Genomic DNA, 12,836 nt, shown 5'->3' on the forward strand with positions numbered 1-12,836 from the left:
ATAGGAGCTGCAAATTGATGATACTAGATACAGTAATGTTACATATACAGTCAATAATATTTTTTAAACCTTAATATAGTGTCTTTTGAAAAAAATCTGATCACTCTGTCTCTCTGTCTGTCTCTGTCTCTGTCTGTCTCTGTCTCTGTCTCTGTGTGTGTGTGTGTGTGTGTGTGTGTGTGTGTGTTCATGTTTGTGTGCATGTGTGAGTAAAGGTATACCTGTTCCATGGCATTTATATGGCAGTCAAAGAACCTCTCGTGCTATGTTTTACCTTCCACCTTGTTTGAGGTAATATTTCTTACTGTTAATCACCACTTATGCCATGTTAGTTGGCCAATGTGTTTCTGGGATTTTTCTGTCTCAGACTCCCATCTTACCATAGTAATACTGGGACTCAAAGTCTGAAAATCAGGCTTGTATGGAGTGCTTTATTCACTAAATCATCTCCTAGAAGGAAATCTATTTATTATCTATCTATCTATCTATCTATCTATCTATCTATCTATCTATCTATCATCTATCTACCTATCACCTATCTACCTATGTATATCTATTGATGTATCATATATCTCTCTATATCTATCATCTATTTTTTACCTATCTTTTATTTTGCTTGTCTTGCTAGAGAATGCTAGCATGTAAGTAGTGAATGAAAGCACTTTTCTCATCAAGAGTATGATAAAAATGAATTTATTTCAAATATTTAAAGTCAGAAAATTCCTTTCTTGAGGCTCATTAGAGGTAAAAAGTAGCATTTTTCAAGAGCTTTCCTCAGAGCACTCTTTACCTCCTGGTTTCTCAAGCTATAGATCATAGGATTGAGCATGGGAATAACAATTGTGTAGAATACTGAGGCCATTTTGTCTGTGTCAAGAGAATGGCTTGATTTTGGCTGCAGATACATGAAAATGAGTGTACCATAGAATATAGTCACAGCAGTCAGATGAGAAGCACATGTTGAGAAGGCTTTGCACCTTCCTTGGGTTGACTGTATTCTTAAGATAGCAGCCACAATGTATAAGTAAGAAATAAGGACAGTGGTCAAAGAACTGATCATGTTGAATCCAGCAAAAATAAATATTAAAATCTCCTTGAGGCTGGTGTCTGAGCAGGCAAGAGCCATCAAAGGGACATCATCACAATAAAAATGATTGATTATATTGGGGCCACAGTAAATCAGTTTGAAAGTAACTACTGTGTGGAGCAAAGCAACAGCAAAGCTGTAAAAATAAGGGCCCATTACAAGTCTTAGGCATACCTTCTGTGACATGACCACCATGTACAGAAGAGGATTACAAATGGCTACATAGCGATCATAAGCCATTACTGCAAGGAGAAACATCTCTGAAATCAAAAAGTTCAGAAAAAAACCAAGTTGGGTTGCACAGGCATAGAAAGATATAGACCTTCTGTTACTGAGGAGAATCTCCAGGAACTTGGGGGCTACTGAAGAGGAATAACAAAGGTCTACAAAGGCCAGATTACTGAGGAAAAAGTACATGGGAGTGTGAAGTCTAGAGTCCATCCTGATTAGTGAAATCATTCCTACATTTCCCACCAAAGTCAGACTGTAGACTACTAGAATGAGGAGAAAAAGAATGATTTCTACCTTTCTATGGACTGCAAACCCCAAGAGAATGAATTCTGTCACATCAGTGGCATTCCTCTCAGCCATTTCATCAAGGCTTAACAGCTGTAAAGTAAAAGTGAAATAAGATAAGACTAACACAAATTATTGGCGTGGTAAAGACCTTGTAATCAAACACAGCTCTTATGTGTTATGGTTTATGAGTTCATGTCCATACACTAGCCTAGCAAGTACATAAAAATTTAACTCCCTCAGTGGATTCTAATTTTCTAAAGCAAGCAATTAAAGTCAACTATTAGAAACAGAAAGAAACCTATTGGGCTGTGGTTTTGTTCAATGGTTGACTATTTGCCTAGCAAACAGTCTCAGAAACAGAAAGAATACTACCCTCTGAGCCACAATAATATTGTGTAGAAAAAAAATTTCTAATAGTTTTTTGGTGTGGTCTGAAAATTTATCATTTTAATTTCCTTCCCTTCTTCTTAACCTAAACTTAATATTATATTTTTACTCACTGTAGTATTGAAAACCTAAATACCAACTATATACACTTACTACTATTTTGGTACATAAACACACACACACACGTATATGCAGGCATGCAGATATATGTATGTACATTCATATATATGGATATATGTATATATGTAGCTATATCTCCCTATCATCTACCTATCATTTATCTATCATCTATTTATCTATCTATGTTACTGTCTGTCTATCTGTCTATATATCTACCCATTCATCTATCCATCTATCTATGTTACCATAAATTTTCTCTCTCAGTCATCTAATTTGTAATTGGTAGACCAAAGCCCATTTTGAAAGAATGTTGTTAGAATGAAGCTTGTGAACTCACCTCATATTTAAAAAAATAATGTTAAGTCAGATTCACATTTCAGGTGTCAAATGGAAGAGAAAATCAGATAACATAAATACTGATCCACTTTCCTATATAGGAATGTAGAGATTGCACTGCCAGTCGTCTGTCACAACTCTCTTTAGATGCTGTGAAGGAAACAATTGGGACTTCGCTAGCACAGGCCACTTTCCTTTAAAGGTTTACCAAGATAAGACTTATTTTCTTTCCTGATGTATCCATAGTAAAAGGAAAAGTTTCAAAATACATGGATGGAATCTCTTCAAATTACATATGGTTTCTGAATTTCACATCTTGAAAAGATTGTTCTCATTTTTCTCTATTGCCTCCATCCACAGGTTTGTATTTAATTTATACTTTATTTTAATTGATTCAGTTTTCCCCCTACAAGAAAAATAATTCTCACTCAAATGTAGGTTCTTTCTTACACAAGAACTGCTTATCTTATTAATCATTTTTTTTTTCTCTACCGTTTGCAAGAACCAAGGAGTAGTTGAAGGAATACTTACTTTATGCATAGGATTGTTGATATGTTATGTTTGTAGCATTGTGTAATTTCAGCGCAGTTAGATACTTATCTAGACTTCTTAGTAGGAAAATTAACGGCAGACTTGAAGAAGACTTCTATTGCAAACAATCAGCAGAATGTCTCTTCTTACCTGATTATGGAAGAAATCTCAGCATAGATGTCACAATTCTCTATAAGTCTCTTTCCTAAGTTAGTGAGTGAGGATAGTGTATATATATTACTGGGATGTTTCTTATTCAGTATTAATTTCTAGTATTTTTTGCACAGTAGTCTCCAAGGTCACTGGCTCTCCTGGGTCTAACAGGCATTTGGAAACTCTAAGGAGAAAATGACTGGTTTCTGGAGGCAAAGGTATCATGAGATCATATATATTTTTAATTGGATGTTTTATTTATTTAAATTTCAAATGTTATTCCCTTTCCCAGTTTCCTGTGCAAACCTGCTATCCCATTCCCCCTTACCCTGCTTTTAAGAGGATGCTCCCCTACCCATTTACCCACTCCTGTCATAGCATTCCTCTGCATTGGGGCATCAAGTCTTCACAGGACCAAGGGCCTCCCCTCCCATTGATGCCAGATAAGGCCCCTTCACCTCCTTCAGTCCTTCCCCTAACTCCTCCATTAGGGTCCCTTTGCTCAGTCAGGTGGTTGGCTGGAAGCATCTGCAAATGTATTGGTCATATCTGGCAGAACTTCTCAGGAGACTGCTGTATCAGGCTCCTGTCAGAATGCACTTCTTGGCATCTGCAGTACAATTTGGTGTCTGCATGTAGGATGGATCTCCACGTAGGGCAGTCTCTGAATGGCCTATCCTTCAGTCTCTACTCCATTCTTTGTCCCTGTATTTGCTGTAGACAGGAGCAATTCCATGTTAATATTTTGGAGATGGATGGGAGGCACCATCCCTCAACTGGGGGCCCTGCCTAACCTTACCATAGGGTCTTAGGTTTTCCCTCCCCTTTGTGGAGTGTTTCAGCTAATGTCATCCCTATGGTGTCCTGGGAGGCTTTTGCTTTCCTGGCAACTGGAATGGGAACTGGGGGTTGCAATGAGATCATATTTGAATCAGAAATATCTCACTATGGTAGAGTAATAAGATTTACTCATATGTATGAATTATAATCTGTGTAAATAGTACAAGACTAGGCTTGAATAAATGGTAAACTATGGAAGAACACATTCCTTTGAATGTAGTAACTTTGTGGTTTTTATTTGTCTCTTATTTAGTTTCCAGTCTACTTGAAAGGTTTCCCAAATGATTCATTTCTTTTCTTAGATCTTAACCTTGTGCGTTTTAACTATGAGGTTTTTTTAAACTTTTATTACATTATGATGAGAAAAGTTACATTATTTCAATTTATCTGTATTTGTTAACATTTAAAAACATATTTTAAGTAAATAGAATTGCATCACATTCTTTTTTTCCTTTTGTATCACAACATCTCCCAGAGACCGTTCTTCAATACCTACAATATCTTTTTTTGTCATATTCTTTAAAATTTATAAAATATTATAACAATAAAAATGAGTATTATAAAAGTTGTTTGATATAAAACAACAATCAATTTAAGTCTTATGTAGATGCTTGTCTACAGTAATACTGAAAATAGATGTTTTTCTCAATATAAATTTTAAATAACTCCAAACATATTAACTGTATATTTCAAAATAATACATCACTATTAGTATTTTCTTAAATGAACATAAATATATAAAGTCGTTTTGTTTGTTTGTTTGTTTTGTATTTAGTAGAGCTTAAAATCTTGGCTCTTACTGTGGTACGAGCCCAAAATAAGAACAATTTTTAGACATTGAATTTCATTGTAATAAGGGTGTACTTCAATGACCGTCACATCACCAAAAGATTTTACGTCCATTGTAGCTAATCTGAGAGTTGACAGTTCTGCTGCACCAAGGAATGAATTGTATGCACAATTTTAGGATACAGACTTCCTCTATCAAAGCTATTTGACTTGATTGAGTGAATTTATTCTCAGCCCACAGAGATTACTTTTATTTAAGAAATGGTGTGTGTATTAAGATGGCCTATCCATAAAGTCATTCACCAACTGTTTCAATGAACAATGGTTCTGCTTGGAGGGTGGCGTAGACATTAGGTAAGGATAAGAATCTGGTTCATTGGCTGTGATAATTTGGGAAAGCATTCATCTCAGAGAAGGAGTAACTTAGAAAGTCCTCTTCTTCAAACAATACAAAAGTTACAAACGTCAAGCAAAGTATTCAGTCTCACTCTTTTTTGTTCTCTTACAAGCCGCTTCTCAATTTAATTGTCTATGTTTCTTTAGGGTATATAAATACTTTTGAAATATATAAGCTGTTCTGAAAACCATAGTATAGTGTAAAAACATCAAACAATACTACTAATAGAGAGGTTGAGATAGGAGAAGCAAGATTTCAAGACCATTTTGTTGTACACAGCAAGACACTGTCACGTACAAACAAGCTGAAAGTGTATATGGATTGTACAATATTGGACCTATTTCTCCAATTACCAAATTAGAGAGACCATTAGATGACAGTCAACAAATTTCTAATTCCTCATATTTTTGGATTTCAATTGATTAGGACATGTTGGTAATATTAATTTTCATATGAAGATATTAAGAAAAAGTAATTGTTACTTCTTGTTGGTTTTGTTGTAAGAGGTGGAATTAGGTTTGTGTAGATTTGTTGAAAGATTACTTTCTTGCTTCTTCTAGGGTGTAGTTTTGCTCCTTATGTTGATGTTTTCCACCTATTATCCTTTGTAGAGCTGTTTTTGTGGAAAGATATTGTGTAAATTTTGTTTTGTCATGGAATATCTTGTTTTTTCCATCTATGGTAATTAAGAGTTTTGCTGGGTATAGTAGCCTGGTCTGGCCTTTGTGTTTTTGTACGGTCTGTATGACATCTGCCCAGGATCTTCTAGCTTTCATAGTCTCTAGTGAGAAGTCTGGTGTAATTCGGATAGGCCTACCTTTATATGTTACTTGACTTTTTTCCCTTATTGCTTTTAAAATTCCTTTTTGTTTAGTGCATTTGGTGTTTTTATTATTATGTGACAGGAGGAATTTCTTTTCTGGTCCAATTTATTTGGAGTTCTGTAGGCTTCTTGTATGTTCATGGTCATCTCTTTCTTGAGGTTAGGAAAATTTTCTTCTATAATTTTGTTGAAGATATTTACTGGCCTATTACATTGGGAGTCTTCACTCTCTTCTATAACTATTATCCTTAGGTTTGGTCTTCTCATTGTGTCCTGGATTTCCTGGATGTTTTGGGTTAGGAGCTTTTTGCTTTTTGCATTTTCTTTGACTGTTGTGTCAATGCTTTCTATGTTATCTTCTGACGATGAGATTCAATCTTCTTTCTCTTGTATTCTGCTAGTGATGCTTGCATCTATGACTCCTGATTTCTTTTCTAGGTTTTGTATCTCCAGGGTTGTCTCTCTTTCTGATTTCTTTACTGTTTCTATTTCCATTTTTAGATTCTGTATGGTTTTGCTCAATTACTTCACCTGTTTGATTGTTTTCCTATAGTTCTTTAAGGGATTTTTGTGTTTCCTCTTGAAGGGATTCTAGCTGTTTACCTGTGTTCTCCTGTATTTCTTTGAGGGTACTATTTATGTCTTTCTTAAAGTCCTGTTTCATCATCATGAGAAGTGATTTTATATCTGAATGTTTCTTTCTGGTGTTATGTTGTATCCAGGACTTGCTGTGATGGGAGTATTGGGTTCTGATGATGCCAAGTAACTTCGGTTTGTGTTGCTTATATTCTTTTGCTTGCCTCCTGCCATCTGGTTATTTCTAGTGCTACCTGCCTTTCCTAAATCTGACTGAGGTCTGTCCTTCTTGTGATCCTGGTTGTGTCAGAACTCCTCAGAGTCAAGCTGTCTCTGTGATCCTGTAATTCTGGGATCCTGTGATCCTGGGTGTGTTAGAGCTCCTGGGAGTGGAGTTTCCTTTGGGTGTTGTGGGACTGGCTGTGGAGCTTGCGCCTAAGGTCTTCTTAGGGCACCTGCTGGCCCAGACAAACCAGAAGGAACCTGAGCCACTGGGCTTCCAGAGTTCCTGTGTGCCTAGTCCCGCTGCTCCCAGTTACTCCTGGTGTTGGGACAGATCTTGGGTCCTCCTCACCTCTGATCCTGGGCATGTCGCCTGGGAGTGGAGCTTCCTCTGGGTGTTGTGGGACTGGCTGTGGAGCTTTTGCCCAAGGTCTGCTCAGTGCACCAGGCCAGACAGACCGGAAGGAAGGAACCCAAGCCATACTCTATCTATGAGTTTTTGAATAGAGAATTTACCTCATCTTTTCAGGTATAAAAGTGAAAAATTTAAAAGTTATCTTTATTTACAGTATATATTATATATTTATATAAATATATACTTATATATTTTTGGTAAATATATAAATATATACTCTGTGCTTATATAAATTCTATGGTCTTTTAAAGGCTTTCATTTTATTTGGAGCTCTTTGGCATCCAAATTTACATATTTTTTAATTATTTCACTACTGTATAGACTTTAAAGTATTTTATGTTTTCAAACTAAATTTAAGAAATCAATTGTAAACTCTACCTAACCCCAAGAAGTATTTGTTCTTCTAAAAAAAATTTTCACAAAAAAAGACGAACTTAAACTGTCATAAAATTTTCACATTCCATGAATAAAAAAATACTAGGCTCATTATTATACGTTGCTCACTCTCTAGTAAGTCAGACATGCTTCAGTACAGTTCAAAACTGTATCTTAATTCAGAGATGATCTTGTCACTGTTAACACTGTGCAGTCTAAGCCCCAAAGCTTAAGTCTCAAGCTTGTAGTTTTTAGCCTGGATATGTTCCCACAGTTACATACCTGCATACACATATGCATGCAGTGTGCCATGTGTTAAATTATCATTTCAAGTAACTTAAGTATATCTAGCAGATTTTCAGCCCAACAGTCTACAGAGACTCAGACAGTAGAGTAAATGAAGTACTGAGCTGAAACGGGAAAATCGCAGCAAAACCTACTGCAGTATTAGGAGAAAGACTCAAAATCCCTAACATCCTCAATTGTGCAGATACAAAAGTGCTTAGCATGACAAAATTACCAAAATGAAAAACATCTTAAAGGTTATTTGGTCTTGCAATATTAACTATTCTTTACTTTTGGATAATTTAAAACTCTGCATTTAAAATTTTTTATATAAATAAATTCTTTGTAACAAGTTTTTTTAAAAAGCACACAAGAACTATAATCTGATAAGTTTTGTTTGTTTGTTTGTTTTTTGTTTTTTGTGGGTTTTTTGGTCTTGGTTACCTCATCATAAGTAACTCAAGAAAAGTGTTTGACTATGAGGCTCCAGTAACATATAGCACTGAACATCCCATATTTCACCTGCGGATAGACAGGGCAGGTGCAGGTCTCTAACAACCAGAGATCAATACAGTGAAAGGGAAGCTCCTATGACAAGGCAGCTGCCAGAGCTTGTTCCCAGCCACATAGTCATTGATGTACACACTACACACTTTACCTAACTCACTGTCAATCCCATTTTGCTCATACCTCCTGGTAGAAAGACAGTTAATCTGCTCTTTGGTTAAACGACTAATTGTATCATTATCGCCTTCATTCAGTAAGAAGAAATGACTATGGCACAGAATGGGTAATGTTCCAGCCTCGACTACGTTGTCTGCCCTTCGTAAATGCCTTCTACTTTGATTGCCACTGGTGTATACCTGTGACGGGGTGGGCTCACGCACATCTAGCATTTCAGAGCTGTCTTCTTGGGCCTGACTGGCCTGTGAGGAAGCTGCTCCATGCTGATCACTGTCATTAGCTGCATCTCCGTTACTCAGTTCTAAGTAAACCTTGGGTAAACGCGGACCATTGCTTTGATTCTCTGATGTAGGCTCCACCTCCATTAGAGAACTCAGTTCTCCAAACTCAGTCATAATCTGCCTTAAAATTGACTGAAGAGCCACAGAGGATGGCTCAACCATCTCATTCTCAGAAATCCTAGGAAGAGGAACTATTGTGGTACCCACATAGGTTCAGACACCTGATCGATTTAATGAGAAATAGTTCTGTGGAAGCCCCGACTATTGCTCTCAACTATACTTTCTGCCAGCCCTGCCCTAGATCAGGTTCTATTTCCAATGCCATGCCTATCTAGTTTCTCCAAGAAGAATCCTCCTGACTTGCCGGTCTAGTGTGATTGCTGGATGACACTGTGTGGTAGCTGAAGACCAGCTGGATTCTTCTTTCTACTGTTTTCTTTTTGTTTGTTTGTTTGTTTGGGTTTGTTTTGTTTTGTTTTTCTTTTTTTGTGAGGCTTCTGCATTTTTTTAATTGGATATTTTCTTTATTTACGTTTCAAATGTTATCCCCTTTCCTGGCTTGCACCTACCTCTGGAAATCCCCCTATCCATCCTCCTTCCCCTGTTTCTGAGAGGATGTTCCCCCACTCACCCAACCAATGCCCTCCCTTGAATTCCCCTACACTGGGACATCCAGCCTTCACAGGACCAAAGGCCTCTCCTCCCATGGATGCCTGACAAGACCATCCTCTGCTACATATGCAGCTGGAGCCATAGGTCCTCCATGTGTACTCCTTGTTTGATGGTTTAGTCCCTGGGAGCTCTGGGTGGGGTCTGATAAAATTCAAATCCCTTCATGTTAAAAATTTTGGGAAGATCAGGAATTCAAGGCCCATACCTGAACATAGTAAAAGCAATATACTGTTGACTACCAACGCCAATGCTAAAGAAAGAGTTATTCTGGGAAATGGAGTTAGAAGGAAAAGCAACAGTAAGAGAGAGTTTGGGAGAATATAGGGTGGCCAAAGTTATACCTGTCCACATGGAAGGTTTAAAAATAATTAGATGGGAGTCGTGATCGCTCAGCCACTTCAATTTAATGCTTCATTGTTACAAGCCAACAGGTAGAATAGGTGAGGCAAAAACCCCTTCCACAAGTTCGTCAGCATGCCGGCCCAATCAGTGGCTTCTTTTGGTCTCTGTGGAGGTGGGACTTCCAATGTAACTGGAACCAGGTTGGAGGCGTGGCAAATAGCAGGAGGTGGGCAGAGAGGTGTGGTTATGAGAGGCAGGCCTCAAGCCAGGAGGGTTACAATATACCAGTAGCCAACACCAAACTAAATGGAGAGAAACTTGAAGCAATCCCACTAAAATCAGGGACTATATAAGGCTGTCCATTCTCTTTGTATCTATTTAGTATAGTACTTGAAGTTCTAGCTAGAGCAATTAGACAACAAAAGGAGGTCAAAGGGAAACAAATTGGAAAGGAAGAACTAAAAAAAAATCACTATTTTCAGATGGTATAATAATATACTTAAGTGACCCCCAAAATTCCACCAGAGAACTCCTAAGTGTTCTTCAGCAAAGTGGCCAGATATAAAATTAACTCAAACAAATCAATAGCCTTTTTTTCTATTCAAAGGATAAACAAGCAGAGAAAGAAATTAGGGAAACAATATCTGTCACAATAGTTACAAATAATATAAAATACCTTGTCATGAAAGATCTGTGTTACAAGAAATTCAAGTCTCTGAAGAAAGAAATCAAATATCTCAGAAGATGGAAAGATTTCCCATGCTCATAAGTTGACAGGATTAATATAGTAAAAAGGCCTGTCTTATGGAAAGCAATCTGCAGATTCAATGCAATCCCCATCAAAATTCCAACTCAATTCTTCATAGAGGTAGAAAGAGCAATTTGCAAATTCATTTGGATTAACAAAAAGCCCAGTACAGCGAAAACTATTCTCAATAATAAAAGAACTTCTGGCGGAATCACCATCCCTGACCTCAAACTGTATGTTACAGAACAATAGTGATAAAAACTGTATGGTATTGATACAGAGACAGGCAGGAAGATTAATGGGATAGAATTCTACTGTTATTCTTGACACAAGTCTTCAGTTGGACAGCAGGGTATAATCGGTTCTTTTGTGTCCTCTATCTTGTTCTAAAAAGACCAGAGTTACACCTCCGAGCCTAACAGACCTGTTTCTACAGGTTTGCTGCAGCCCTCTACCCTGACTTTGGGAATTATGATGAAAAGTACCATTCTGTCTCTGAATGCCCCTTTGGCTCTATTCTTTGGTTTGTGTTCCTCACTGTAACATAACTTCTAGCTGCATTTTCCCAAATGTGTGCTGCTCAAAACCACAGCTGTCCACCTTGCCTGAGAGTACTACCATCTGACTGGTTTGTGTGGGTGTAAATAACATTAGTGCAAGGGGCACTAACTCTGGGAATGCCAAGTGCTGCTCCAATTCCATTCCTTAACCTTCCCAGTGCTGTGAGTGACCCTTGCACAGAGCCCTTCCTCCTCACACGATGCCTGCACCCAGGAACAATGAAGATACTACCACTGAAGCTCACCAAGGTCTGGCTTCTGGTTCGGCTAGCCACAGGACTCGATGATTTTGCTGCCTATGCTCTCTGCTAACACCTGACTGAGGAATGTACATAGAGTCCTCTCCATGTGTTTCAGAACCTCTGTTGTCATTGTTTATGTGGAGCTCCAGACTAAACCCGATCTTGACATTGTTTAGTTTGTTCAACTCACAGCCCTCCAGCTTTGATTCCCATTCTACCCCATTCAAGTCATATTGCCAGTGCGCTGAAAGGTGTTCAACCACAGCAGCAGAGAATCCCCATCTGAATGTGCTCTAAGGTTTTCTGAGTCTCCCTCACTCGTTCCACTGTCCAAGCCAGGTTGAGATGCCAGCTATTCCTTTGCTCTGTCTAAGAGCTGCTGTAACTCCTCTGATGTTATTTCTCCAGGGGTGTCTAAAGGTTTATGCTCTTTCATTATCCGATAATCTTCATCATTGAGCTCAATAATAAACTGATGATAGGCTTCTCTGTGGAGACGCTCTTGCTGCCAACTTCTCTCATTTTCTTGAAATGAGATCTCTTCTCCACTACCACCTGATCCAGATCTAGATGGAGACATCCTGACACTTCTAGTTTCCTTATTTTCCTTTGAACATTCTTCTAACAGATGAGACTGTATCCATGCTTCTGATGTCTGTTCCTTTTTTGAGAGCTGTTCATCATGTTATTCAAGGCCCCAAACTGGGGTTAAGAGGAAGTCTTTACTCCAATATCCAAACTGGACACAGGGACCCCCCTAAAAATATTTTTTGAGAACTGCATATATTGTACTATATTTATATTCCTTCTACCCATCTAATCCATTTCATATTCTTTCGTGTAATCTGCCTCACAAATCCATGGCCTATTTAATTTTTTATTACATATATATGTATGGATATGTATATAAGTAAACATGTGCATACATTTCAGCATTTACTTTCTGAAATTTACATTCCTCATAAATGGAATAAGGTCAAGGCAAGCTTAAAGTGGTTGTCTAAACAATTTATCAACTAGGGTATTGAATAAATTATCTGTTTCATTCATTCACAATAGAAATTTAGACAAATTTTATGAAATAAACTAATTTAATAAAACCAACTATATATATATATTATATGTTCAATTAATTAATAAAAGGAGAGGCCCAGATTTAAAAAAAAATCATGGGAGGGTTTGGAGTGAGGAAGATGTAGTTATGTTATAATCTCATAAAAACAACTAAAAATCAGCTAGTTTCTATATAAGGTTAAAAAATCTTGTAATTTTAAAGACAAAAATAGATATGAAATATTTCACTGTATCTTTGATTTTGCAAAAATCTTTTATGACATAAAGTGTATGTATAAAAAAATAAAGTACATGAATTCTTGCATGTTTATACTCATAAAAGAAAATAAACCATCTACTCTTTCTAACTACTTTTAAAGTTACAGATAACTTGAATTT

At 37.2% G+C, this 12,836-nt stretch overlaps 1 protein-coding gene and 1 pseudogene across 1 annotated transcript; both read right to left on the reverse strand.

The window, feature by feature from the left end:
• Positions 1 to 639: 639 nt before the first annotated feature.
• On the reverse strand, positions 640 to 1,752 carry LOC116092080 (olfactory receptor 1038-like). Its single transcript, XM_031373439.1, has one exon. It carries the CDS (start codon positions 1,676 to 1,678, stop codon positions 713 to 715), a length of 966 nt encoding a protein of 321 aa, XP_031229299.1. The 5' UTR covers positions 1,679 to 1,752; the 3' UTR covers positions 640 to 712.
• Positions 1,753 to 8,406: 6,654 nt separating this feature from the next.
• LOC116091686 lies at positions 8,407 to 11,964 on the reverse strand (annotated as a pseudogene).
• Positions 11,965 to 12,836: the final 872 nt, after the last annotated feature.

Source organism: Mastomys coucha, unplaced genomic scaffold (genome assembly GCF_008632895.1).
Source record: "Mastomys coucha isolate ucsf_1 unplaced genomic scaffold, UCSF_Mcou_1 pScaffold15, whole genome shotgun sequence".
Classification (NCBI taxonomy): domain Eukaryota; kingdom Metazoa; phylum Chordata; class Mammalia; order Rodentia; family Muridae; genus Mastomys; species Mastomys coucha.